A 27226-nucleotide genomic window follows, 5' to 3' on the forward strand; every position below is an offset into this window, starting at 1 on the left:
TGAGCGAGTGGGGTCTCGTGCGGTAGCTGAGCAGTACTCGGGACAGGCGGGTTTGGAGTGAGCCTTCTGTGACTCGTTTAAGGCTCTGTTTGATGGTTTGTACTGCCCGCTCTGCCTGCCCATTGGAGGCTGGTTTAAACGGGGCTGAGGTGACCTTTTTGATCCCAGTGCGGGTCATGAATTCTTTAAATTCGGCACTGGTAACACATGGCCCGTTGTCACTGACCAGTATGTCAGGCAGGCCATGGGTGGCAAACATGGCCCTCAGCCTTTCAATGGTGGCAGTGGCGATGCTTCCCGCATTATTTCGCATTCAATTCATTTTGAAAAAGCATCCACCACCACCAGGAACATTTTACCGAGAAACGGGCCCGCAAAGTCGACATGGATCCTCAACCATGGTCTGGAGGGCCAGGACCACAAACTTAGTGGTGCCTCTCTGGGCGCGTTGCTCAACTGAGCACATATGCAGCATTGCCGTACACAGGACTCTAAATCAGAGTCGATACCGGGCCACCACACGTGGGATCTGGCTATCGCTTTCATCATTACTATACCCAGGTGTGTGCTGTGGAGATTCGAGATGAACGTCTCCCTGCCCTTTTTTGGTAACACTACGCGGTTACCCCACAACAGGCAGTCTGCCTGAATGAACAGCTCGTCCTTTCGCCACTGGAACGGCTTGATTAGCTCTTGCATTTCAACGGGGATGCTGGCCCAGCTCCCATGCAGTACACAGCTTTTTACTAGGGACAGCAGAGGATCTTGGCTGGTCCAAGTCCTAATCTGGCGGGCCGTGACAGGTGATTTATCATTTTCAAACGCTTCCATGACCATCAACAAGTCTGCGGGCTGCGCCACCATCAACAAGTTTGCAGGCTGCGCCATTTCCACCCCCGTGGTGGGCAATGGTAGCCGACTGAGAGCATCCGCACAGTTCTCGGTGACTGGCCTGTGGCGGATGGTATAGTTATACACTGATAGCGTGAGTACCCACCTTTGTATGCGGGCTGAGGCATTAGTATTTATCCCCTTGTTTTCAGCGAACAGGGATGTGAGGGGCTTGTGATCGGTTTCCAGCTCAAATTTGAGACCAAACAGGTACTGATGCATTTTCTTTACCCCGAACACAGACGCTAATGCCGCTTTCTCAATCATGCTGTAGGCCCTCTCGGCCTTAGACAAACTCCTGGAAGCATAGGCGACAGGTTGCAACTTCCCCGCAACGTTAACTTGTTGTAATACACACCCGACTCCGTACGACGACGCATCACATGCTAGCACAAGTCTTTTACACGGGTTATACAATACAAGCAGCTTGTTGGAGCATAAAATGTTTCTGGCTTTCTCAAAAGCAATTACTTGTTTTTTTCCCCATACCCAGTTCTCACCTTTGCGCAATAACACATGTAGGGGCTCTAAAAGGGTGCTTAACCCCGATAGGAAGTTACCAAAATAGTTGAAGAGTTCCAGGAACGACCGCAGCTCTGTGACGTTCTGTGGCCTGGGCGCGTTCCTGATAGCCTCTGTCTTGGTGTCTGTGGGCCGAATGCCGTCCGCCGCGATCATTCTTCCCAAAAACTCCACTTCTGTTGCCACAAAGACGCATTTCAACCTCTTCAGCCGCAACCCTACGCGATCCAGTCGCTGGAGGACCTCCTCCAGGTTTTGTAGGTGCTCAGCGGTGTCCCGATCTGTGACCAATATGTCGTCCTGAAAGACCACCGTGTGTGGTACCAACTTGAGTAGGCTCTCCATGTTTCTCTGGAAGATCGCTGCAGCCCGACCGAATTCCAAACGGGCATTTGTTGTAGATGAACAGTCCCTTGTGTGTGTTGATGCAGGTGAGGCCCTTCAAAGACTCCTCCAGCTCCTGCGTCAAGTAGGCCGAAGTCAGGTCGAGCTTTGTGAACATCTTGCCTCCTGCCAGCATCGCAAATAGGTCGTCTGCCTTAGGTAGCAGGTATTGGTCCTGTGCGAGAAATGATTAATGGTTACTTTATAATCGTCGCAAATCCTGACCGTGCCATCACTTTTGAGTACTGGAACAATCGGGCTGGCCCACTCACTGAATTCCACTGGGGAGATGATGCCCTCGCAGTGCAGCCTGTCCAGCTCGATTTCCACTCTCTCCCTCATCATGTGAGGTACCGCTCGCGGCCTTCTGGTGAATGGGTCGTGCCTCTGGGATCAAGTGGATCCGCACCTTTGCCCCGGAAAAGTTTCCAATGCCTGGCTCAGAAAGGGAAGGAAATTTGTTCAGAACCCGGGCACATGAGGCCTCATCGACATGTGATAGCGCTCGGATGTCATCCCAGTTCCAGCGGATTTTGCCCAGCCAGCTCCTTCCAAGCAGTGTGGGGCCATCGCCCAGGACAATCCAGAGTGACAGTTCGTGCACCGTGCCCTCGTAGGTGACCTTGACCATGGCGCTGCCCAGCACAGTGATAAGCTCTTTGGTGTACGTTCTCAGTTTCGTGTGGATGGGGCTCAGAGCTGGTCTGAATGCCTTGTTGCACCACAGTCTCTCAAACATCGTTTTACTCATGATGGATTGGCTAGCACCAGTGTCCAGTTCCATGGCTACGGGTAAGCCATTCAATTTTACGTTTTAAATAGGTGGACATTTCGTTGAAAATGTGTGCACCCCGTGTACTTCAGCATTTGCCTCCTCTTTCTGAGGCTCGAAATTGCTTTGATCCACCATGGACCGATCTTCCTCTGCTACGTAATGGTTAGCAGGTTTTGCAGAGCTTGCAGCTCGTTTGCAAGCTCGTTGGAGGTGCCCCATTGTTTCACAGCTCTTGCAAACATACCCTTTGAAGTGGCATGAATAGGCTGAATGAAAGCCTCCACAATGCCAACAAGGTGTGAATTGTCTTGCATTCATTCTTTGTTGGGGACTCTGAGTCAATTGGGTCACCTGAGGCCTGCTGGCAGTTGCAGACTCGTGGGATCTGCCCTGTACATTTCTGCTCGCAAACACAGTGCCAGTTAATTTATGACCATTGCTAGCACTTTTGTGCTGAGAGATTTGTTTGGTGTTATCACTGGTGGACATAAACGTCTGTGCTATCGCAATGGCCTTACTGAGGATCGGTGTCTCTGCAGTCAAAAGTTTTCGTAGGATGGTCTCGTGGCCAATGCCCAGTACAAAAATGTCTCTGAGCATCTGCTCCAGGTAGCCATGAAACTTACATTGTCCTGCAAGTCGCCTTAGTTCAGCGACGTAGCTCGCCACTTCTTGACCTTCAGATCGCTGGCACGTGTAGAACCGATACCTCGCCATCAGCATGCTCTCCCTCGGGTTAAGATACTCCTGAACCAATGTACACAGCTCCTCATACGACTTATCTGTGGGTTTCACCGGAGCCAGAAGATTCTTCATGAGGCTGCAGGTCAGTGCCCCGCAGACTGTGAGGAGGACCGCTCTCCTTTTTGCAGCTCTTCCTTCTCCGTCCAGCTCATTGGCTACAAAGTACTGGTCTTGCCGTTCGACATCGGCTTCCCAGTCCTCACCCTCCGAGAACTTCTCCAGGATACCCACAGTTTGCTGCATCTTTGCGTTGGATTCGTATTCTCGTCGCCAGTTATTGTGTTCCTAACACAGATGAGACTGCACACAGGGAGGTTAAAGTAACAGTGACCTCAATCTTTAATAAGACACTCCAGAGTGAGGAAGAGGCCTTGGGGGCCGGCTTATATACAGTGCTCCCAAGGGATGCCGGGATCCCTTGGGACTTCAGCGGATGAGCTCCCTGGTGGTGGAACATGGGAGTACATGCTTTACAGATACACAACATAATGGATAACCAAGGGGCTACAGGGAGAGAGGAACTTTAAACAATTACTATCGCTAAAGAAAAAGTACTCGGTAAAATAATGGGACTAAAGCTGGACAAGTCCCCTGGACCTGATGGCTTACATCCTCGGGTCTTAAAAGAAGTGGCTGCAGAGTAGTGGGCGCATTGGTTGTAATCTACCAAAATTCCTTGGATTCTGGAAAAGTCCCAGCAGACTGGAATCTGCAAATGTAACGCCCCTATTTAAAAAAGGAGGCAGACAGAAAGCAGGAAACTATAGATCAGTTAGCCTAACATCTGTCGTTGGGAAAATGCTGGAGTCCATTATTAAGGAATCAATAGCGAGACATTGGAAAAAACGTAACACAGTCAAGCAGAGTCGGCATGTTTTATGAAAAGGAAATCATGTTTGATGAATTTACTGGAGTTCTTTGAGGATGTAATGAGTAGGGTGAATAAGGGGGAATGAGTGGATGTGGTATATTTAGATTTCCAGAAGGCATTCGATAAGGTGCCACATAAAAGGCTACTGCTCAAGATAAAAACTCACAGGGTTGGGGATAATATATTTACATGGATAGCAGATTGGCAAACTAACAGAAAACAGAGAGTTGGTATCAGTGGTTCATTTTCCGGTTGGCAAACTGTAACTAGTGGGGTGCCACAGGGATCGGTGCTGGGACCTCAGCTATTTACAATGTATTTTAATGACTTGGACGAATGGACTGAGTGTAATGTAGCCAAGTTTGCTGATGACACAAAGATGGATGGGAAAGTAAGTTGTGAAGAGAGCACAAAAATCTTCAAAGGGATATGGACAGATTAAGTGATTGGGCAAAACTTTGGCAGATGGAGTATAATGTGGGAAAGTGTGAGGTTATCCACTTTGGCAGGAAAAATAATAAAGCAAATTATTATTTAAATGGAGGAAGATTACAAAATGCTGCAGTACAGAGGGACCTGAAGGTTCTTGTGCATGAAACACAAAAAATTAGTATGCAGGTACAGCAAGTAATCAGGAAGGCAAATGGAATGTTGGCCTTTATTGCAAGAGGGATAGAGTATAAAAGCAGGGAAGTCCTGTTACAACTGTACAGAGTAATGGTGAGGACACACCCGGAGTACTGTATACATTTTTGGTCACCTTATTTAAGGAGGGCTATACTTGCATTGGAAGCAGTTCAAAGACTGTTCACTAGGTTGATTCCTGAGATGAAGGGGTTGACTTATGAAGAAAGGTTAAGTAGGTTGGGTCTCTGCTCACTGGAGTTTCGAAGAATGAGAGGTGATCTTATTGAAACATCTAAGATACTGAGAGGGCTTGACAAGGTAGATGCAGAGAGGATGTTTCCCCTCGTGGGGCAATCTAGAACTAGGGGGCATAGTTTCAGAATAAGGGGTCGCCCATTTAGAACTGAGATGAGAAGAAATTTCTTCTCTGAGGGTCGTAAATCTGTGGAATTGTCTGTCCCAGAGAGCTCTGGAGGCTGGGTCATTGAATATATTTAAGGTGGAGATAGACAGATTTTTGAGCAATAAGGGAATGTAGGGTTATGGGGAGCGGGAAGGGAGGTGTGGAGCTCAGCCCAGGATCAGATCAGCCATGATCTTAGGAAATGGTGGAGCAGACTCAAGGGTCCAGATGGCCTACTCCTGTTCTTATTTCTTATGTTCTTATGTATGGGGATGGTGGTCTGGTCACTCATCAACTGGTTATTGTTCATGTGTGAACCTGGATAGTGACCCTCACTAGACTATTATTCCATTATGTCATCATAGCCAAGCTCAATACTGTCCTCACCCCATAACCCACACGTACATATTTCCAGCAAGGATCACTGGATAGGAATAAACTGTGGAAATCCAAGTTGACATTTTTCCTTGCCCGTACAGGAATGTTGAAGCCAATTACGGCCAAACTCCTTCCTCCTTTCCCCCACTTTCAGCCCTCCTTTCAGTCTTTCCCACCTCCATTCAGACCTTTCCTGACCTCGCTCAGTCCACTTGTAGCAGCCTTGTGGCCCCAATTGTTGGTTTATCTTCGCCCTTCTCCAACTTTTGCTACAGGTTTCCCCCTCTCATATCATGCACGGCTTCACTTCCATCTGTGGTAGCCCTATGTGGGAATTACCAGCCCCTCTATAGCCATGGTCCCACTTTGATCTGTGGTGACCTCACACTGGAAACACTGCACCTACAATCTCACTTCGCAATGTGTGGCCACCAGTGGCCGATCCCACTCACATTCCTCCCTCAATAATTCCATATATAATTCTCACATTGGCCCATCCGGTATGTCTCCAAGCTTCATGGTCCAGCAGCACACTTTTTTCATATTTTTAATTTAATTTATTTGAAATATGAAATGTACACTTATTGGGCCCAAGTTTCCACACCCGCCTAGAACGGAGCAGTCCCGACCTGGACGCCCATTTTTCGCGCCACAAAGTGCGCCTAAAAAAATCCTCGGTATTCTCCACCTGCCTGCAGGTCCTCTGGCCCTCGGCGCAGCCAGCACGAGCTGTGGGGGGGGCGGAGCCAGGTCCCTGCGCTGAAAACAGTGCCGGGACCTCTGCACATGCGCGCTACAGTGGGCACGCAAGTGCAGTAGCTCCAGGCGCCGAACTGTGTGGGAGGGGCCCGAAGCACGCAGCCCCTAGCCCTGGCTGAATGGCCTCACTGGGGCTGCGTGAATAAGGCTCCTCCCACGGCCAGCTCCTGCTCCCCCCCCCGACCAGACCCGACACCCGCTCCCACCCCCCTGCCTCCGGACCAGACCCGACACCCGCTCCCCCCCCCCCCCTGCCTCCGGACCAGACCCGACACCCGCTCCCCGCCCCCCCCGTCTCCGGACCAGACCCGACACCCGCTCCCCCCCCCCCTGCCTCCGGACCAGACCCGACACCCGCTCCCCCCCCCCCTGCCTCCGGACCAGACCCGACACCCGCTCCCCGCCCCCCCCGTCTCCGGACCAGACCCGACACCCGCGCCCCTCCCCCGACTGACCCGACCCGACCCGCGCTCCTGTTCCCGCTCCCCGCCTGGACCCGACCCGCGATCCTGTTCCCGCTCCGCCCCCCCTGACTGGACCCGACCCGACCCGCTCTCCTGTTCCCGCTCCCCGCCCCCCCGCCTGGACCCGACCCGACCCGACCCGCGCTCCTGTTCCCGCTCCCCGCCTCCCCGACCCGACCCGCGCTCCTGTTCCCACTCCCCGACTGGACCCGACCCGCGCTCCTGTTCCCGCTCCCCGACTGGACCCAACCCGACCCGCGCTCCCGCCCCTCGACTCGACCCCTCCCCCCACTGGTCCCGACCCGACCCGACCCGACTCCCGCTCCCGGACTGGATCCGACCTGACCTCCCTCTCCCTCTCCCTCTCCCTCTCTCTCTCTCCCTCTCCCTCTCCCTCTCCCTCTCGCCCCCCCACCCGAACTGAACCTCCCCGACCCGACCCAACCCAATGCCACCTACCTGTAAATCTGGTGCTGGGGACGGGCCCTGCCCAATGTCTCGGGTCGGCCCGTTCAGCCTTCGGTCCCGAAAGGCCTGCCTGAAGCACTTTCACACAGGTAGGAAGATGGTTTATTTAATCTTTTCTTTGCTTATAAATATTTATTCAGGTTGGATTTATTTGTATAATATTTGTATAAGTATAAATAAGGATTTATTATAGAATTTAATGACTTCCCTCCCCCCCCCACCTCGTTCTGGACGCCTAATTTGTAACCTGCGCCTGATTTTTTAATGTGTAGAACAGGTTTTTTCAGTTCTACAAAAATCTTCACTTGCTCCATTCTACTTTAGTTTGGAGTACGTTTTCACTCTGGAAACTTTCAAATCAGGCGTCAGTGGCCGGACACGTCCCCTTTTGAAGAAAAAATAATGTTCCAAAGTAGAACTGTTCTACCTGACTAGAACTGCAGAAAAAAAAATGTGGAGAATTGCGATTTCTAAGATAGTCCGTTCTCCACCAGTTGCTCCTAAAAATCAGGCGCAAATTATGTGGAAACTTGGGCCCATTGTTGCTGTGGCTATGCTACCCTGCACACATTTTCACTATAGTTATACTGGCAGATATCCAAAACCCATCCAGCTGACAGGAGAATTATTTTTGTTTTTATTCAAAGAATAATAATGTTTTAATTCTTCAACTGATTGTGAGCAATGCTATCGGCAATTTACTAATATTAGAAACAATTCTGAGCCCATCACAGTTCAGACATCACATTTCAAAATATCAAAATTATGGAAAAGGCCAATAATTGTTAAGCTGGTTTCTTCTAACCTGAGCTGAGAATTTAGAAGTACCTACCAATCTTCAGAGTTTCCTTGCTAACAGCAATTAACCTCTAATTGACCTCATTGTTTTTATTTACAGCAATCGCACTTTGTCACCTTGAAGGGAGATGTGAGAATACACACAGCTTCATCTCAGCACTAGAATAATACATTGTACATCATATTTTGTAACACTTCTGCTCTTCTAAAACAATGCATCATCTGGCTTGTGAACAACGCCATGGGACATACACTGATTGTTGAGTGCACTGTGCATCAAATACAGCATGAAGTAAACTATGGAAAAAATAAACCTCATATTGCATTTGGGATGCAGAAAATAATTCATTGGTGTCTTGAGATCATCAGAAGTTCTTGACTATTTCACTGCTCTCAAGTGCATAATTCTATTTGCATGGTCAAGCAATAAACGAGGGGCTAGAAATTTGTTCCTCAGCGATAATTGTATTTTTTCGCCAAAATTATCGTTATCGCAATGCTATCGCTATGAGGCTGTAAATTCAAGGTTTAATTTGTGCAGCGGTAAAAATCGGCGTTGCACGAGGATTCGCGGCACAAGCTGCGATCCTCGCCAACTTTAGCCTGAGCCCGATACTGCTGCGAGTTGGGCCTAGGGAGGGCAGAAAAACATCTAAAAATAAATTGTAAAAAAGAAAAAAAAAATTCACAAAACTTTTACCAGACACTTATCTAGCGAATCGCTGTAAAAGAATTGAAAAATAAAAATGTTAACTTTTTTTTACAGGTCTTCATACTTATCGCTGATCCAAAGGCTGCAACACAGCTTTTTCCTTGGCGTTTTTTTTCATCCGAAATACGGGTGTGGTCAGAACCAAATTTTGGCAAAAGTGATATTTCGAGTCTTGCATGGCGCTCTTCTCTCCAGCGGTGTGTGAATAGTGCCGCCGCAAACCGTCTCCAAATTTTCCGCCGACCAGGTTTTCGCCAAAATCGCCGAATTTCTAGCCCATAGAATTTTGTAGTTTAAAATGCTTTGATGGTGATGATAATGATGCTTGAGGCTATGTGATGTCAATAATTGAGTTTTTTGATGAAGTAACACATTGGGTTGATTAAGGCATTGCAGTTGATGTGGAGATGGACTTCCAAAAGGAGTTTGATAAAGTATCACATAATAGGCTTGCCAGGAAAGTTGAAGCCCATGGAATAAAAGGGACAGTGGCAGCATTGTCTAAGTGACAGAAACAGTGAGTAGTAGTGAACGGTTGTTTTTCAGACTGCAGGAAAGTATACAGTGGTGTTACCCGGAGGTCGGATCTTGGACCACTGATTTTCTTGATATATATATTAATGATTTGGATGTGGGTGTACAGGGCACAATTTCAAAATTTGCAGATGATACAAAACTTGGAAGCAGAGTGAACAGCGAGGAGGATAGTGACATACAGGCTGGTGGAATGGGCGGACACATGGCAGCTGAAATTTAACACAGCAAAGTGAAAAGTGATACATTTTGGTAGGAAGAATGAGGAGAGGCAATATAAACTAACGGGTACAATTCCAAAGGAGGTGCATGAACAGAGACCTGGGGGTATATGTGCACAAATTGTTGAAGGTGGTAGGGCAGGTTGACAAAGCAGTTAAAACAGCATACAGGATTTTGGACTTCATAAATAGAGGCATGGAGTACAAAAGCAAAGAAGTATGAAGAACCTTTCATAAAGCACTGGTTCAGCCTCAACTGGAGTATTGTGTCTAATTCTGGGCACTGCACTTTAGGAAGGATGTGAAGCCCCTCAGTTACGTGGATAGACTGGAGAAGCTGGGGTTGTTTTCCTTAGAGCAGAGAAAGTTGAGAGGATAGAGGTGTTCAAAATCTTAAGGGATCTGGACAGAGTAGATAGAGAGAAACTGTTCTCATTGGCGGAAGGGTCGAAAACAAGAGGACACAGACTTAAGGTGATTGGCAGAAGAACCAAAACCGAGTGGTTAGGATCTGGAATGCACTGCCTGAAAGGATGGTGGAGGCCGATTCAATCACAGCTTTCCAAAGGGAATTGGATAAGTACCTGAAGGAAAAAGATTTGCAGGGCTACAGGGAAAGGACAGGGGAGTGGGGCTGGCTGAAGTGCTCTTGCAGAGAGCCGGCACAGGCTCGACGGGCTGAATGGCCGCCTTCTGTGCCGTAACCATGCGATGCTGCTATGATTCTAAAATAGTGTAGTTAGATGTCAGGTTGGCTTTTGTTGCAATTATGGCTTTTTTATTTTCCCCTTAGATTTGATTTGGTTGCAAATGGTGGTGCATCGCTTACATTGCACTTTGAGCGTGCTCCATTCCTAAGCCAGGAGCGCACAGTCTGGCTTCCGTGGAACACTTTCTATGCTATGAACACCCTAGTGTTGAAGACCGAGGAAAACACCATTCCAAGCTGTGATCTGAGCGGATTTGTGCGGCCTGAACCAATCCTTGTCTCTTCGCCACTTTCGACTTTCTTTAGTTCCTCTCCCGGGCAGAACCCTATTATTCCTGAGACCCAGGTAAGTGCACGGTAAAGACTGTGGAAAGCTAATCAAACACCGGGTGGAGGGGGCGAGTATGGGGGAAGAAGAAATCCAGCTCACAGCCACGTGTTTTGTGGCAGCAGTTGAAGGTTGTGGGAGGGATTCAAATTCCTCGGACATTGGAACCGGTTCTGGGGGAGGTGGGACCAGTACAAAGTGGATGGTCTGCAACTGGGTAGGACCAGAATCAATGTCCTCGGGGGAATGGTTGCTAGTGCTGTTGGGGAGGGGTTAAACTAATATGGCAGGGGGATGGGAACCTATGCAGAGAGACAGAGGGAAGTAGAATGGGGGCAGAAGCAAAAGATTGAAAGAAGAAAAGTAAAAGTGGAAGGCAAAAAGCAAAAGGGGCCACATTACAGCAAGTTCTAAAGGGGCAAAGTGTGTTAAAATGACAAGCCTGAAGGCTCTGTGCGTCAATGCGAGGAGTATTCGTAATAAGGTAGACGAATTAACTGCACAGACAGCAATTAATGACTATGATATAATTGGCATCACGTAGCCATGGCTCCAGGGTGACCAAGGCTGGGAACTCAAGATCCAGGGGTATTCAACATTCAGGAAGGATAGACAGAAAGGAAAAGGAGGTGGGATAGCATTGCTGGTTAAAGAGGAAATTAACGCAATAGTAAGGAAGGACATTAGCTTGGATGATGTAGAATCTGTATAGGTGGAGCTGTGGAATACCAAAGGGCAGAAAACGCTAGTGGGAGTTGTGTACAGACCATCAAACAGTAGTAGTGAGGTTGGGGACAGCATCAAGCAATAAAGGTTCAGCAGTTATCACGGGCGACTTTAATTTACATATAGATTGGGCTAACCAAACTGGTAGCAATGCGGTGGAGGAGGATTTCCTGGAGTGTATTAGGGATGGTTTTCCAGACCAATATGTTGAGCAACCAACTAGAGGGCTGGCCATCCTAGACTGGGTGATGTGTAATGAGAAAGGACTAATTAGCAATCTTGTTATGCAAGGGCCCTTGGGGAAGAGCGACCATAATATGGTAGAATTCTTTATTAAGATGGAGAGTGACACAGTTAATTCAGAGACAAGGATCCTGAACTTAAGGAAAGGGAACTTCGATGGTATGAGACATGAATTGGCTAGCATAGACTGATACTTAAATGATACTTAAAGGGTTGACAGTGGATAGGCAAGGCAAACATTTAGAGGTCATGTGGATGAACTTCAACAATTGTACATCCCTTTCTGGAGTAAAAATAAAATGGGGAAGGTGGCTCAACCGTGGCTAACAAGGGAAATTAAGGATAGTGTTAAATCCAAAGAAGAGACATAAATTGGCCAGAAAAAGCAGCAAACCTGAGGACTGGGAGAATGTTGTAATATAGTAGAGGAGGGCAAAGGGTTTAATTAGGAGGGGGACAATAGAGTATGAGAGGAAGCTTGCCGGGAACATAAAAACTGACTGCAAAAGCTTCTATAGATAGGTGAAGAGAAAAAGATTAGTGAAGACAAACATAGGTCCCTTGCAGTCAGATTCAGGTGAATTTATAATGGGGAACAAAGAAATGGCAGACCAATTGAACAAATACTTTGGTTCAGTCTTCACGGAGGAAGAAACAAAAATCTTTCCGGAAATATTAGGGGACAGTGGGTCTAGTGAGAAGGAGGAACGGAAGGAAATCTGTATTAGGCGGGAAATTGTGTTCGGGAAATTGATGGAATTGAAGGCCCAATAGTCTACATCCCAGCGTACTTAAGGAAGTGGCCCGAGAAATAGTGGATGCATTGGTGGTCATTTTCCAACAGTCTATCGACTCTGGATCAGTTCCTATGGACTGGAGGGTAGCTAATGTAACACCACTTTTTAAAAAAGGAGGGAGAGAGAAAACGGGTAATTATAGACTGGTTAGCCTGACATCAGTAGTGGGGAAAATGTTGGAATCAATTATTAAAGATGAAATAGCAGCGCATTTGGAAAGCAATGACAGGATCGGTCCAAGTCAGCATGGATTTATGAAAGGGAAATCATGCTTGACAAATCTTCTAGAATTTTTTGAGGATGTAACTTGTAGAGTGGACAAGGGAGAACCAGTGGATGTTTTGTATTTTGACAAGGTCCCACACAAGAGAATGGTGTTCAAAATTAAAGCAGATGGTATTGGGGGTAATGTACTGACATGGATAGAGAACTGGTTGGCAAACAGGAAGCAGAGAGTGGGGATAAATGGGTCCTTTTCAGAATGGCAGGCAGTGACTAGTTGGGTGCCGCAGGGCTCAGTGCTGGGACCCCAGCTATTTACAACAGACATTAATGATTTAGATGAAGGAATTGAGTGTAATATCTCCAGGTTTGCAGATGACACTAAGCTGGGTGGCGGTGTGAGCTGTGAGGAGGATGATAAGAGGCTGCAGGGTGACTTGGACAGGTTAGGTGAGTGGGCAAATGCATGGCAGATGCAGTATAATGTGGATAAATGTGAGGTTATCCACTTTGGGAGCAAAAACACGAAGGCAGAATATTATCTAAATGGTGGCAGATTAGGAAAAGGGGAGGTGCAACGAGACCTGGGTGTCATGGTGCATCAGTCATTGAAAGTTAGCATGCAGGTACAGCAGGCATTGACCTTCATAGCAAGGGGATTTGAGTATCGGAGCAGGGAGGTCTTACTGCAGTTGTACAGGACCTTGGTGAGGCCTCACCTGGAATATTGTGTTCAGTTTTGGTCTCCTAATCGGAGGAAGGACGTTCTTGCTATTGAGGGAGTGCAGGGAAGGTTCATCAGACTGATTCCTGGGATGCCAGGACTGACATATGAGGAGAGACTGGATCGACTGGGCCTGTATTCACTGGAGGTAAGAAGGATGAGAGGGGATCTCATAGAAACATATAAATTTCTGACGGGACTGGACAGGTTCGATGCGGGAAGAATCTCCTGATGTTAGGGAAGTCCAGAACCAGGGGTCACAGTCTAAGGATAAGGGGTTAGCCATTTAGGACTGGGATGAGGAGAAACATCTCAGTTTCTGAGTTCATTGGATATATTCAAGAGGGGGTTAGATATGGCCCTTACGGCTAAAGGGATCAAGGGGTATGGAGAGAAAGCAGGAAAGGGTGCAGGCTCGAAGGGCTGAATGGCCTACTCCTGCACCTATTTTCTATGTTTCTATGAGTCCTTACAGCAACGGGATAAGAACAGGCTGGAACGATGATTCTACCAGGGCAGTCCTGTTTGTGGCTCTTGAGAAGGATGTAGAATCGGGCTGTGCGGGTTTGAGGAACGATGAGGTTGCCGGCCGTGGAGCGAAGCTGTCCAGAGGAGATGAGGTCAATGATGGCTTGATGTTCGCTCGTGGGGTCATGGTCCAGGGGGAGGTTGCAGATGTCAGGGAGTTGACATTCAGCCTCCGCAAGGTAGAGGTCGGTTTGCCAAACAACAGCAGTGCCACCTTGTCAGCAGGTTTAATGACAAAGTCGGGGTTGGAGCTGAGGGAGCGTAGTGCTGCAAGTTCAGAAAAAGAGATCTGAGCAGCAGATTGGAGTGAGTCAGGGAAGCAGAGAAATTGAGACGACCAATGTCATGCTGGCAGTTCACAATGAAAAGATCTAGAGAGGGTAGTGGACAGAGGGAGGGGTCCGTGTAGAATGAGAATTCTGAAAACGGGAGACGAAGGTCATGCTGAGCTCGAAATTCATTGAGGTGGAGGCATAGAAACATAGAAAATAGGTGCAGGAGTAGGCCATTCAGCCCTTCGAGCCTGCACCGCCATTCAATGAGTTCATGGCTGAACATGGAACCTCAGTACCCCATTCCTGCTTTCTCGCCATACCCCTTGATCCCCCGAGTAGTAAGGACTACATCTAACTCCTTTTTGAACACATTTAGTGAATTGGCCTCAACAACTTTCTGTGGTAGAGAATTCCACAGGTTCACCACTCTCTGGGTGAAGAAGTTTCTCCTCATCTCATTCCTAAATGGCTTACCCCTTATCCTTAGACTGCGACCCCTGGTTCTGGACTTCCCCAACATTGGGAACATTCGTCCTGCATCTAACCTGTCTAAACCCGTCAGAATTTTAAACGTTTCTATGAGATCCCCTCTCATTCTTCTGAACTCCAGTGAATACAAGCCTAGTTGATCCAGTCTTTCTTGATATGTCAGTCCCGCCATCCCGGGAATCAGTCTGGTGAACCTTCGCTGCACTCCCTCAATAGCAAGAATGTCCTTCCTCAAGTTAGGAGACCAAAACTGTACACAATACTCCAGGTGTGGCCTCACCAAGGCCCTGTACAACTGTAGCAACACCTCCCTGCCCCTGTAGTCAAATCCCCTCGCTATGAAGGCCACCATGCCATTTGCTTTCTTAACCGCCTGCTGCACCTGCATGCCAACCTTCAATGACTGATGTACCATGACACCCAGGTCTCGTTGCACCTCCCCTTTTCCTAATCTGTCACCATTCAGATAATAGTCTGTCTCTCTGTTTTTACCACCAGAGTGGATAACCTCACATTTATCCACATTATACTTCATCTGCCTTGCATTTGCCCACTCACCTAACCTATCCAAGTCACTCTGCAGCCTCATAGAATCCTCCTCACAGCTCACACTGCCACCCAACTTAGTGTCATCCGCAAATGTGGAGATACTACATTTAATCCCCTCGTCCAAATCATTAATGTACAATGTAAACAGCTGGGGCCCCAGCACAGAACCTTGCGGTACCCCACTAGTCACTGCCTGCCATTCTGAAAAGTATCCATTTACTCCTATTCTTTGCTTCCTGTCTGACAACCAGTTCTCAATCCATGTCGGCACACTACCCCCAATCCCATGTGCTTTAACTTTGCACATTAATCTCTTGTGTGGGACCTTGTCGAAAGCGTTCTGAAAGTCCAAATATACCACATCAACTGGTTCTCCCTTGTCCACTCTACTGGAACTGAGGGAAATCCTTATTAGTCGGAAAATTGTGTTGGGGAAATTGATGGGATTGAAGGCCGATAAATCCCCAGGGCCTGATGGACTGCATCCCAGAGTACTTAAGGAGGTGGCCTTGGAAATAGCGGATGCATTGACAGTCATTTTTCAACATTCCATTGACTCTGGATCAGTTCCTATCGAGTGGAGGGTAGCCAATGTAACCCCACTTTTTAAAAAAGGAGGGAGAGAGTAAACAGGGAATTATAGACCGGCCAGCCTGACATCAGTAGTGGGTAAAATGATGGAATCAATTATTAAGGATGTCATAGCAGCGCATTTGGAAAGAGGTGAGATGATAGGTCCAAGTCAGCATGGATTTGTGAAAGGGAAATCATGCTTGACAAATCTTCTGGAATTTTTTGAGGATGTTTCCAGTAAAGTGGACAAGGGAGAACCAGTTGATGTGGTATATTTGGACTTTCAGAAGGCTTTCGACAAGGTCCCACACAAGAGCATAAGGGTATGAAGCTCAGGCCTTTGCTGAGGATTTATCTTTCGGGCTGAGCGAGGAGAAGGTCAGAGGGGATAGTTTTGGGTTAAATACCTTGAGTTAAACATATATATAAATGTGGCAGGATCGGAGTTTGGAGATGTGGTCACCCCACAGGTTGCTCGGAGTAAAGATGTTGGCAAAGGAGATTGGATGAACATCAACAAAGGGTAGGAAGCGTTAGGTGAGGGTAGACTGGGGTTCATCTGTGGATTTGTTTAATAGCTATACCTATTTCGGTACCAGTGATGTGTACAAAGGAGGTTAACCATGAATGACTACAAGGCAGTAAACATGGGGGAAACAGTATAGGTGGTAAGAATAGGCGAGTGATGATTGTGAGGGATTCTGTAGTTGGACGGATAGATAGTTTATTTTATAGGCATGATCCAGAGTTCTAAATAGTATGTTCTCAGGTGTCAGATTTTTGCACATCGCAGAGTGAATATAAAAGATTTTGGAATGGGAAGGCAAGCAGCCGTAGGTCATGATTTTTGTGGGAACCAATGACATTAATTGGAGTAGGTTTGAGGTTCTTTAAAGGTATTTCAAGTAATTTCAAGTTCTGGACTTAGGACAAGCACCTCCAGGGACATAATCTCTAGATTACTCCTAGTGCCACATGCTGGACCAGACAGGGAGCGAAAGACTAAGATTGTCAACATGTGGCTGGAAGGATGTGTAGCGGGAGGGTTTCTGATTCCTGGGACACTGGGGTCACTTGTGGCTCAAGGAAGGCTGCACAGTCAGGATGGCATTCACCTAAACTGGAAAAGCACCAGTCTCCTTGCAGAAAAGGTAAGTTAGGGCAGTGTGGAAAGATTTAAATTTGTTAGGGGACTGGGAGGGAAAATCCACACTGTAAATCAAAAAGACTGCCATCACTTCTGAAGAATTACCCAGAGGAGTTCAGTGCATGAATTCACAGTGTAAGAAATAAAACAAGTGAGTTAGAAGCCCAACTTCAGCTTAAGTTGTATGACAACTTAGCTATTACAGACACCTGGCTACAAGCTGAGCATAATTGGTAGCTGAATATTCCAGGTTCATAGGATCTTGAGGAAGAACAGGGAAATTAGCAAAGGAGGAGTAGCAATGTCAATGCAATTATCACAGTAGAGAGAATGGATTTCAGTAAGGATGATTGGGCCTTAGAAACAGTATGGGTAGAGTTAAGGAACAGTACAGGATGCAGGACTGTGGCAGGAGTCATCTACAGATCTCCTGATATTGTGATGTAGCGGGGTATATATAAATATCGAGATCAGGGAAACATAGCAAAAACATGATTATAATGGGAGATTTTAATGTTCACATTAAAGAGTGAGACTGGGGGGAGAGAGAGAGAGTAAGACTCGGGGGGAGGGAGAGGGGAGGGAGAGAGACGCAGGTAGTAGAGAGAGTCAAGGGCAGGGAGAGAGAGACTGGGGGGAGAGAGAGAGAGAGATTAGGAGGGAGAGAGAGAGAGACTGGGGTAGAAAGAGAGAGAGAGAGAGAAACTGGGGGAGAAAGAGACTGGGGAGAAAGCAGGGAGGGGCAGAGGGGATCGGAGAGGGGGGAGAGAAGGAACTCAGGGAAGATGGATCACGTTCTTCCAACCCCACCCCCTTTACACCCGCACCACTCTCCCTCTCCTCCTGGTTGATTTCTCGGAAAGCCCGATGCATGTGTGACAAGTGATATCATTCGAGTGGATGAAATACGGAAGTCACGAAACTGTCACTATTCACTTCATACCCAATAAATCTGTTAACAATCCGTGACCCACACACAGTGCCCCATCTATGGTGCAGCGGGGGTGGAGGGGTAAGGGCAGGAACTTGTTGGAGAGAGAAGGTCATGAATCCGTGGGGGAGGAACTTGGGCAGGGGGAGCAGGTCAGGAACTTGGACAGGGGTGGGAGGGGTTGGTGAGGATCTTGGGCTGGGGCGAGTTCAGAAACTTTGGCAAGGGTAGGGTGGCGTGAGGGAAATCTTAACCTATGAGAGTGAGCTCTCTCCTGTCTGGAGTCGGCAGTCAGAATGGCTCGAATTACACTTTGCAAAGTCACTGATTGCAGGCAGGGCAGTTCTAATTACACATTCCAGAGAAACTGCTGGGTGTGTCTTATCCTCCAAGGGGACCAATCAGCAATCAGGTCATGTGATTAAGGGGATCCAATCAGAGCTTTTCGTTGTTACAAATAAGCGTAACCAAAAAGCAACAAAGGGAGACAAAGAAAATAATAAGAGGTCCAAAATGGGAATACAGAAAAACCTTGCAAGGAATATCAAAGCTAACAGCAAAAGTTTTTATAAATATATTAAAAGCTCTCACTGGAAACCAAACATGTTAAATGGATATTAGAGAACCACAGATATACAAATAAACACATGAGCAGTCCTCATTAAACAAAGTGGGAAATGTGCACCATCTGTATTACATCTGCGGTGGATCTAAATCTATGTATTGTATCTAAATCACATAAATCACATCACTGTGTTTACATACTGACATGTGCCTCATACAAGATAGATGCCGACAAGATCGGCCATTCGGCCCATCTTAGTTCATTCATCCAGAATGACACCACAACAATTAAAGGGGAATGTGATCTCATTAAAGATGGATGCAAGCGAGACTATAATGGTTAATAAGCAAATGGACAAAATACAAGCAATACAAGGAAATCTAAAAATAAGTAATGGGGAGAAATTTAGTGTGATTTAATATAAGTAACAAAAAATGCTAATGCGACCTAAGATAGACAAGCCTTCAGGACCTAATGGTTTCCACTCCAGGGTTAAAAAAAATAGGTGAGGAAATTGCAAATATATTAGTTATAATTTTCTAAAAGTTCAGGAATTGTGCCATTGGATTCGAAAATTGCAAATGTCACTCCATTATTTAAGAAGGGAGGTAGGGAGGGAGAGCGAAACCAGGGGCTAGATTTTTCACTTTTTTTGCATGCTTAACGGTCACTTAACGTCCATTTTACTACTGAAATGATGTATAATGCCCATATATCGGCCATTTAGCCACAAAATGGAAACTGACGGGCAATTTTTGGAAACTTATCACTAAGTGTTACTTTCCCCATGTGCGTAACGCCAGGTAAAAATAATATCGCCCGCCCACTTTCTTTCGTCGTAAAGATCACATTTGCCAAAACTAACGGCCTGGAGATCGCCCAAAGTCACTTTCACCACCTCGCACACATATTGCACACAATATTGCTCATCCAAAAAACCACCTGGAAAAAGTGGAACTAATCGGAACTAATCACAGTGTTATGGATGCCATTTTCTACATCACATGCATTGTCGCATAATTTAAAAGCCTGCTTTGCTTCAACCTCGGGGGAGTTCGGATGTACTCTGGAGGTCTTTGGAGGTGATGTGAACATCTGTGCAAACATTTTATCATACTGTGAATGATTGGAATTTAATAGGTATCTTCGTCGGGACATTCATTCTTTGTGACCAATCGGTGGAAAACAGAGAGCTATCTTGATGACCAAGTAAATGCTGCAGACTCGAGATGGCCGAAGGTACGCTCCACAGCATTATGTGCCCAATGTAAGCTGTGACAGGCTGATGAGGAGGACCAGACGTTACACCCCCCGCAAGTACTGGGAGAAGAGGTCTTACCTCGACTTGCCCGACACCACCTGCCTTCGGAGACTGCGCTTCCACAAAGAGGTTATCACTGAGGTATGCCAGATCATAAGGGGAGATCTGCAGCCTGCCAACCCATCAGTACTGCACTGTCTGTCGAGGTCAAAGTCACCGCGGCACTGTCGTTCTATGCCTCGGGTTCTTTTCAGGCCACAGCTGGTGACATTTGCGGACTTTCTCAGCATGCCACACATTGCTGCATTAGACAGGTCACTGCAGCCCTGTACGCATGCAGGAGGGATTTGATCAGTTTCCCTATGACCAGGGAGGCACAGACTGAGGGCTCGATGATTCTCCAGAATTGCAAACTTCCCCAGGTGCAGGGAGCAATAGACTGTACGCACATCGCGATGCGGGCACCTTTTCAGGATTCAGAGGTTTTCAGAAACCACAAGGGATCCCACTCCCTGAATGTCCAACTCGTTGTTGACCACCAGCAAATTATAATGGAAGTGAATACTAAATTTCCAGGCAACATCCATGATGCTCACATCCTGCATGAGAGCACTGTATCTGACTTATTTAACAATCAGCCACAAGGTCAATGCTGGATACTTGGTGACAAAGGATATGACCCCCCTGTATGACACCCACTCCGAAGCCGTGAGGCGATACAACGAGAGCCACAGAGCCACTTACAATATCATGGAGAAAACCATTGGAGTGCTTAAGCAGCGCTTTAGATGCCTGGTCCACTCAGGAGGCGAGCTCCAATACCACCCTGAGCAGGTAGCTCAATTCATGGTGGTATGCTCCATGCTGCACAACTTGGAGGGGACAAGAATTGCCTGAAGAGTCTGACAGTCCACCTCACCAGAGAGAGGAAGAGGAGGACGAGGAGGCGAAAGCTGACATTGGCCCAGACAATCAGGCTGACACTGAAGCCATGCCCCGGTCCCCCTGTAGACTGCATGGAAGTGCCTGTGGTGGCATGATAGCTGCAAGAGCCTTACATCAGGAGCTCATCAATGAGCGCTTTGCCTGAAAGAACGTTGGTGGTATTTACAAAATTGACACACTGCTGAGTGTGCAGCTCATACATCAATGGTGGGCATCACCTTGATGACAGTTAAAGTTTAAGTTGATTGAAGTTCAGTGTAATTATACCCTTTTATGTTAAAGAATCAGCGTGTAACGGTTCAGCTACCTGAGCTAATGCGCAACAAGGTTTTTTTAAATAAAAAACATTTAAACCAGACATTTGTCTTAAATCATAAGTATTTCTGTCAAAACCAACCCTCTCCCCCTCCCCCCACCCGCTTCTCCTCCCCATCTCTACCCCTTCCCCTTCCCCTCCTGACCCCAAGCTGCCTGGCCGAGGAGCTCCTCAGGCGATGCTTCATTTGCGGAGGGTGGGGGGGATGACGGCCGAAGCGCTGCTTGGACCGATACGGGAGAGGATGGTCCCAAGGTGGGAATGTGCTCCGAGCCAGAAGCAAGATGTTGCTCCTGGCTCTGATTTGTCATTGGCAATGGGGGCGTGGCACCTTGGGGTGCAGTGCCACGCTCCGGGACCACTGGGAACCCTCTGCCACCTGTGTTCCTGGCTACCAGCTCCAGGGCCTCCTCCATCCCTTCCATGTTATATCGTATTTGTTGGACAAAAACTCAGTGCCAACTTGGAGGGGACTTGGTAGGCTTTTTGCTGCTGGGAAACCTCCCTCGTGCCTCCCACAACAGCCAAACAAGCACACACCACAGCCACACACGCTTTCAGTCCCTCTCAGCTCTCTGTCTCTTTTGCGCATGTCATGCTGACCCTTGACCTCCTGAATCACGGGAATCGAACGTTGCCAAGCCATTGCTAAGGATAGTGACACTTTACAGCAGAAGGTCAGAGAGATTTAACGCTAGCGCCCATTTCATATCGCTCATGGTAATGCTCAATTTCAAAAATGGAAACGAGGTGCTTTGAGAATGAGCGAGAAGCCGGCGATCTGAAAACCCATTTGTACCGCCCACGCTGGAAATAACGCCCATTTTTGGCCGATCTGCACAAAAGTGTAAAATCTAGCCCCAGGTAACTGCAGACCTGTCAGTTTAGCCTCAGTTTTGAGGAAGTTACTGGAATCTATCATCAGAGACAGTAAGTGACTGAGCACTTGGATAAGTATCAGTTAATCAAAGAGAGTCAGCATTGATTTATGAAGGGTAGGTCATGTCCGATTAATCTAGTTGAATGTTTTGAGGAGGTCACTAGCATGGTGGATGGGAAGTGTCAATAAATGCTGCCTGTATGCACTTCCAGAAGGCATTAGATAAGGTTCCCCACAAGCGACTATAAAAGGATTCACTAGTGCAAGTAAATGGAGTTGCAATACAGATCAGCCATTATCTAATTGAATGGTGGAACAGGCTCCAGGATCTGGATGTCCTACTTCTGTTCTTATGTATTATATAGTTGTGAGTGCCCCTATCAGTAATTATTGTGGTTCCTCGTTTATATCTCCCATTGCATATATTACACTAAATAGCTGACATCCCCTGTACAAAATACAATATATTTATGACATTCGTATTTGTAAAGAAAGAATATACTAATAGTTATCTGTCATTAGATCAGCCTTTGAGAACATGCCGGAAATGATCTTTTACTGTCCCTCTTTTGTAAAATAAGATGAAAGGAAACGTTTCTTTTAACAGATTACAATAGAGAGCGTAACCTAAGCACAATGAGCACATAAATGATTACTCTGGTGTTGTTTTGTAATGGGCCAAGGTAATTCACAGTAATTGCTGATAGTAGACAGCATTTTGTACTGCATTAAATGATGGATGATAATAATGAGTCATTAACGGAGATGCATTTCACAACCTTTCAAATTATGCCATAATAATTGCTTTACCATGCAGGTATTTCACAATGTTTGTGTAATGTGTTCAGGTTCTACATGAAGCAGTTGAAATCCCTGGCTCCAGCTTGAAGTTGTGCTACCTGAGCTCTCGCACCGCTGGCTACAAATCCCTTTTGAAAGTCACAATGACTCAGTCCATTGTGCCAATCAATTTAATTAAGGTTCATCTGATGGTGGCTGTAGAAGGACATCTCTTCCAGAAATGGTTTCATGCATCTCCTAACCTGGCTTACACTTTCATATGGGATAAAACCGATGCCTACAGTCAGAAGGTCTACGGTCTCTCCGAAGCTGTTGGTATGATTTATTATTTTACTTTTATGTTGTACAATAAAGAGAACAAAATACAGTAAGTAACAAGGAAGATGATTGCTTGATCAGAAAGAGATACAGGGAGAATAGCTATTGACCGAGATTGACCATATCATCATCATAGGCAGTATCTCTTGTTGAGGATGACTTGAGTCCACGCCAAAAAGGGATGAGTTCACAGGTATTTCAATAAAGGACCTAATATTGCAGGTAACTCATCATCATCGGCAGTCCCTCGGGATTGAGGAAGACTTGCTTCCATTCTAAAAATGAGTCCTTAGGTGAATGACAGTCCAATAGGAGAACCACAGACTCTGTCACAGGTGGGACAGTCGTTGAGGGAAAGGGTGGGTGGGACTGGTTTGCCGCACGCTCTTTCCACTGCCTCTCGGCAATGAGACTTGAGGTGCTCAGCGCCCTCCCGGATGCACTTCCTCCATTTAGGGCAGACTTTGGCTAGGGACTCCCAGGTAACTAACTACATGTTGAAGGGTGGAAGATGCCTGTGCGTGGATTTTTTTTTTAACGTGGGGTGCCCGTTGCACACCAGCCACCACACGGGCTTGACAGAGCTAGGTCTTGGTCCAGTGGCAAGGATTAACCAAGACGACTGGAGACCAGCTCTGCTGCACAGACATATCACAGTGTGGGCTGGCCCGTGCTGCCCCTGAGCCCTCGTCTCTTCTGGGCCCCGAACTCTTACCTCTCCTGGGCCCCAATCACGTCGCTCCACGATCACTCGCTGCTGCGGCGCCCCAACCTCGCCACTCCAACTGTACCTGCCCACGCTTCAATCAGCGACCTGGACCTTGGTGATGTCCAATCCAGTCGCTCTCTTCACAGCCATTGCTCTCCAGCTCGCGCTGTACCTTGAAGTAGTATGCTCCTTTGAAGGTCCCGACTTGCTGATGGTCCTTGCAGGTTGGGGCCGCCGCGCTGAATGCTGGGTCGGGCCGCACCTTTGAAGGCCCTGACCTTTGAAGACCATAACAGGGTTGATGTAACACAGCTCATGTAGCTTGTGAACATCTGACTCCCAAGGTTGTATTTAGATTCCTGGCTCTCCTTTAATACAACTGTTACTTTGTATAATGCACACTGGTTGGGTTATTTTTCTATGTGCAATTATGCAACTGTGAAGTAAGCTGCTGTGGACTCCATACATTGTATTGCACTGAACACCTGTTCTGAGGATTTCAGTGATTGCGACCTTGTGTGAATGGCGAGGGGCTTGACAGCAGTTATAACTAAAATATATCCTGTAATGTAATGGGAAAAGCTACAGTTACAGACTGTAAGTCTCTAGTAGTAATACATTCATTCACTGGATGTAATACAGGCGAGGTCAGCTGGTAAGTGCAAGTACATCCTGTGAACTGTATCTGAGTGACTAGAATGCATCCATATGGACTGATTCAACTAGACTACTCAGTTAGACTATTTCCGGTGAAGGATGTTACCATTTGATGAGATTATTGGCAATGTTTCTGGATGGTCACAACCCAAGTGTGTGGAGATCATAATATCTGTGGACCAGACTATAGCTTGGATCCACCTCAGCATTCATCTACCTGCTGTCAACAATGGGTGGTCTTGAAATTGGGCTCCAGTCAGAAACCTTAATCGCCAATATATTGCATTTCGCTAAAAGTGCTTTCCGTGGAGAATCCTATTGTCAGTGTAACTCGCAGAGAAATGTTTCCAGCTGTGCTCGGCCTTGCCTTCACTTTTTCAGCAATGCTGTCACGTAATGCTGACAGGGAACTCAAGTACATCCTCCTCGCTTTCACTTCATGCCTTGTGTTTAGTTCATTTGTGTGTCAGGGCCACCTGAAGACGCGATTTAAGAGAATGCTACAATTTTCAGGAATAATTTCAGTCACGTGAATTAAAAAAAAAAAATCATTGTTTTTGAATAAAGCTGAATATGAAACTGATCGCCGTATTATAGGAACTGTGGGTTTAATTTTTACTTTTTAAACTAAAGACATCACTGGAATGCATTGTCCAGTAACATCACCAGGTTTTTATTCGGTAACTTTTTGAAGAGAAAAGGAGGCAGACAAACAGGGAGATACAATGATTTTATACAGTAATAGTTACAGAGAAAGAAATAATTGCTTTAACCTTTATTCATGAGCAACTGCCATTGTGATGGTACTTTAAATACATGATGACACAGCTTGGGTGTTTGGAGACCTGGTTGCAAAGTGTCACTTTTAGCAATGTCACTGCACATTCACTTCACTGAACAGCCATGGCAGTCGCACAAGAAGCAGTAAAGTAGCGTATATAAAAAAGCTGGCTTCAGCGGGGCCAAGACTAACCTAAAGATGGGGTGGAGGGCAGTAAATTTAATTTCCAGCATAAATCTGGGGCGGTGGGCAGGGTGTGCACTGTGCCCATCCGAGAGCTGGTGTGGGGCACAGGCCATTTTCGTGGTCGAGCCTAATTTAAATGAATTCAGCGAGCTAGTAAAGCCAGCAGTGTCGCTGATTTTGATAGAGCCAGCAGCACCTTTTACAGGGGAGAGTTGGAAGTGTCGAGAGTGAAGGAAGCACCAGACTTAAGGAGACAAACTTTCGCAGCAGCAGGGGCGTTAATTGTGCATGCATTTTAAGCCTCAAACTTGGCAAGCAACTGCAAAACATGCCTCCAGCTTTCACTGACAGCAGCTGAGGATCCCTTTACTGTACACTCAAAATGGCCACCTCCCGTCTTCTACCAGCAGTGTTTGGTGGATGGGACTGAAACTGGTGATAATCCAGCAGGCAGAGATGAAAATGGCATCGGTGCGGGGGGGGGGGGGGGGGGGGGGGGGGAGGGGGCGGGGGCTGGGAGGGGGCGAGGGTCATAAATGTCATCTGACCCTATTAATCATATATTCTTGAGACTCTCGTTTGGCAGTAGCTCCAGCTGTCAGAACAACCTGCATTTATATAGCGCCTTTAATGTAGAAAAATGTCCCAAGGCAAGGTGCTAAGCAGTATTGGCGAAAACTCTGTGTTTCTGTTTCCCTTGATATTTTTTGGATCTCACTAGCCCCCCACTTCTACATTCGAGCTGGTCATTGGGGAGACGAAAATCACCCTTGTGAATACATAATGCTTCTGAAGACAAGCTGCTACGATGACAATGCAAATATTTCATGTTTGCTGAAAACATGCAGGCCAGCATAGCTCTGGCTAATCAACACAGACTTTCCTCAGTCACTGCAAAAGTTATTTTGGCCAGAAAGAAAGATGTAAATAATGACTTAAAAGCTACTGAACGTCTTTCAGTTAATGCATGTGCAGTTTTTGTTCTGGCTGCTGCGAAATCCACCCTTAACTATAAACTGGGCCATTTTCACACCATCAGTCACCTGAAGCAATAGGCAGAATCATAAACATAGCATTTGGAAATCACAGCAATAAAACAGATGTTCTCAAAGAACTGTAAGTTTTTTTTTAATGGGTTGCTTTGGCAGGGTAAAATAAGTCGTTTCTGAGATTTTACTTGTCAAGTATAACACCTTAAAATGATCCAACTCAAAGACAATTTGCAGCTGTTATACAGGAAAAACATAGGAATAAGGACATTTAAATGCTATGGCAAAACATCAGTACATAATGTTAGAAATATGCCAAGTTTAAGCCAATTTCTGGTCATTTTAATCATCAAGATTGACTGTAAAACTAATCTGATGGATATATTGTATTTAATCAGTGTTTACGACGGAACATAAAATATTAGTTATATAGCAAAAACATACAACCGTAACAGATAGTTAATAACCATCCCGATCGGACAAATAGCTGGTGCATGTGAGCAGCTCTCTGGCTTGCAGTCTCTTTCCCTGTTTACAGCTTCCTTCAGTAAAGTATGGGATCACTCGAAAGTGTTCGACCAGCTCAACTTCTGTTCCGCTCTCCCCTCACACCATCTACATGGTCAATCTTGATTAGGCTACTTTTATTCTCTTTTTCGGGGTGGGCATGCACCCTGGATATTGATAAGACCTTTTGACCTATAGTGGTTTCCCTAAAAAGTTAATATCCGATGAGGCTTCTAGTTCTTTGTCTCGATTCTCGAAACAAAGCCCGCCCTAAAGATGTCTTACGATTTTATCCAAATGTCACCGTTTATGCCTTATCGAAGTCGCTTTTCTGTAGAATTTCTTTCACCACTCTCTCTTTATTCCCTTGGGTACAATCAATACCTCGACCTCTATCCTTTGAACTATGAGGCCCAAACTAGAAAAGTGCTCACTTTAGAATGATCTCTTTTACGACGCAGCAACATGTTTACGTTAACTCTCTCAAATTCCATCCATTATCTTCGCCAGCAGTTTTGT

The 27226-nt window shown here is 46.5% G+C and overlaps 1 protein-coding gene across 6 annotated transcripts in view; it reads left to right on the forward strand.

Annotated features, from left to right (window-relative positions):
* tenm2a (teneurin transmembrane protein 2a) overlaps positions 1–27226 on the forward strand; it is a 652746-nt gene that overhangs the window by 551937 nt on the left and 73583 nt on the right. For all 6 annotated transcript variants that reach the window (XM_070878095.1, XM_070878096.1, XM_070878097.1 and 3 more), the window contains 2 exons: positions 10345–10606; positions 22608–22875. In XM_070878095.1, the coding sequence (XP_070734196.1) occupies positions 10345–10606; positions 22608–22875 (530 nt within the window). The remainder of the gene's footprint in view (positions 1–10344; positions 10607–22607; positions 22876–27226) is intronic.

This window comes from Pristiophorus japonicus, chromosome 4, assembly GCF_044704955.1.
Source record: "Pristiophorus japonicus isolate sPriJap1 chromosome 4, sPriJap1.hap1, whole genome shotgun sequence".
In the NCBI taxonomy this organism is placed as follows: Eukaryota; Metazoa; Chordata; class Chondrichthyes; family Pristiophoridae; genus Pristiophorus; species Pristiophorus japonicus.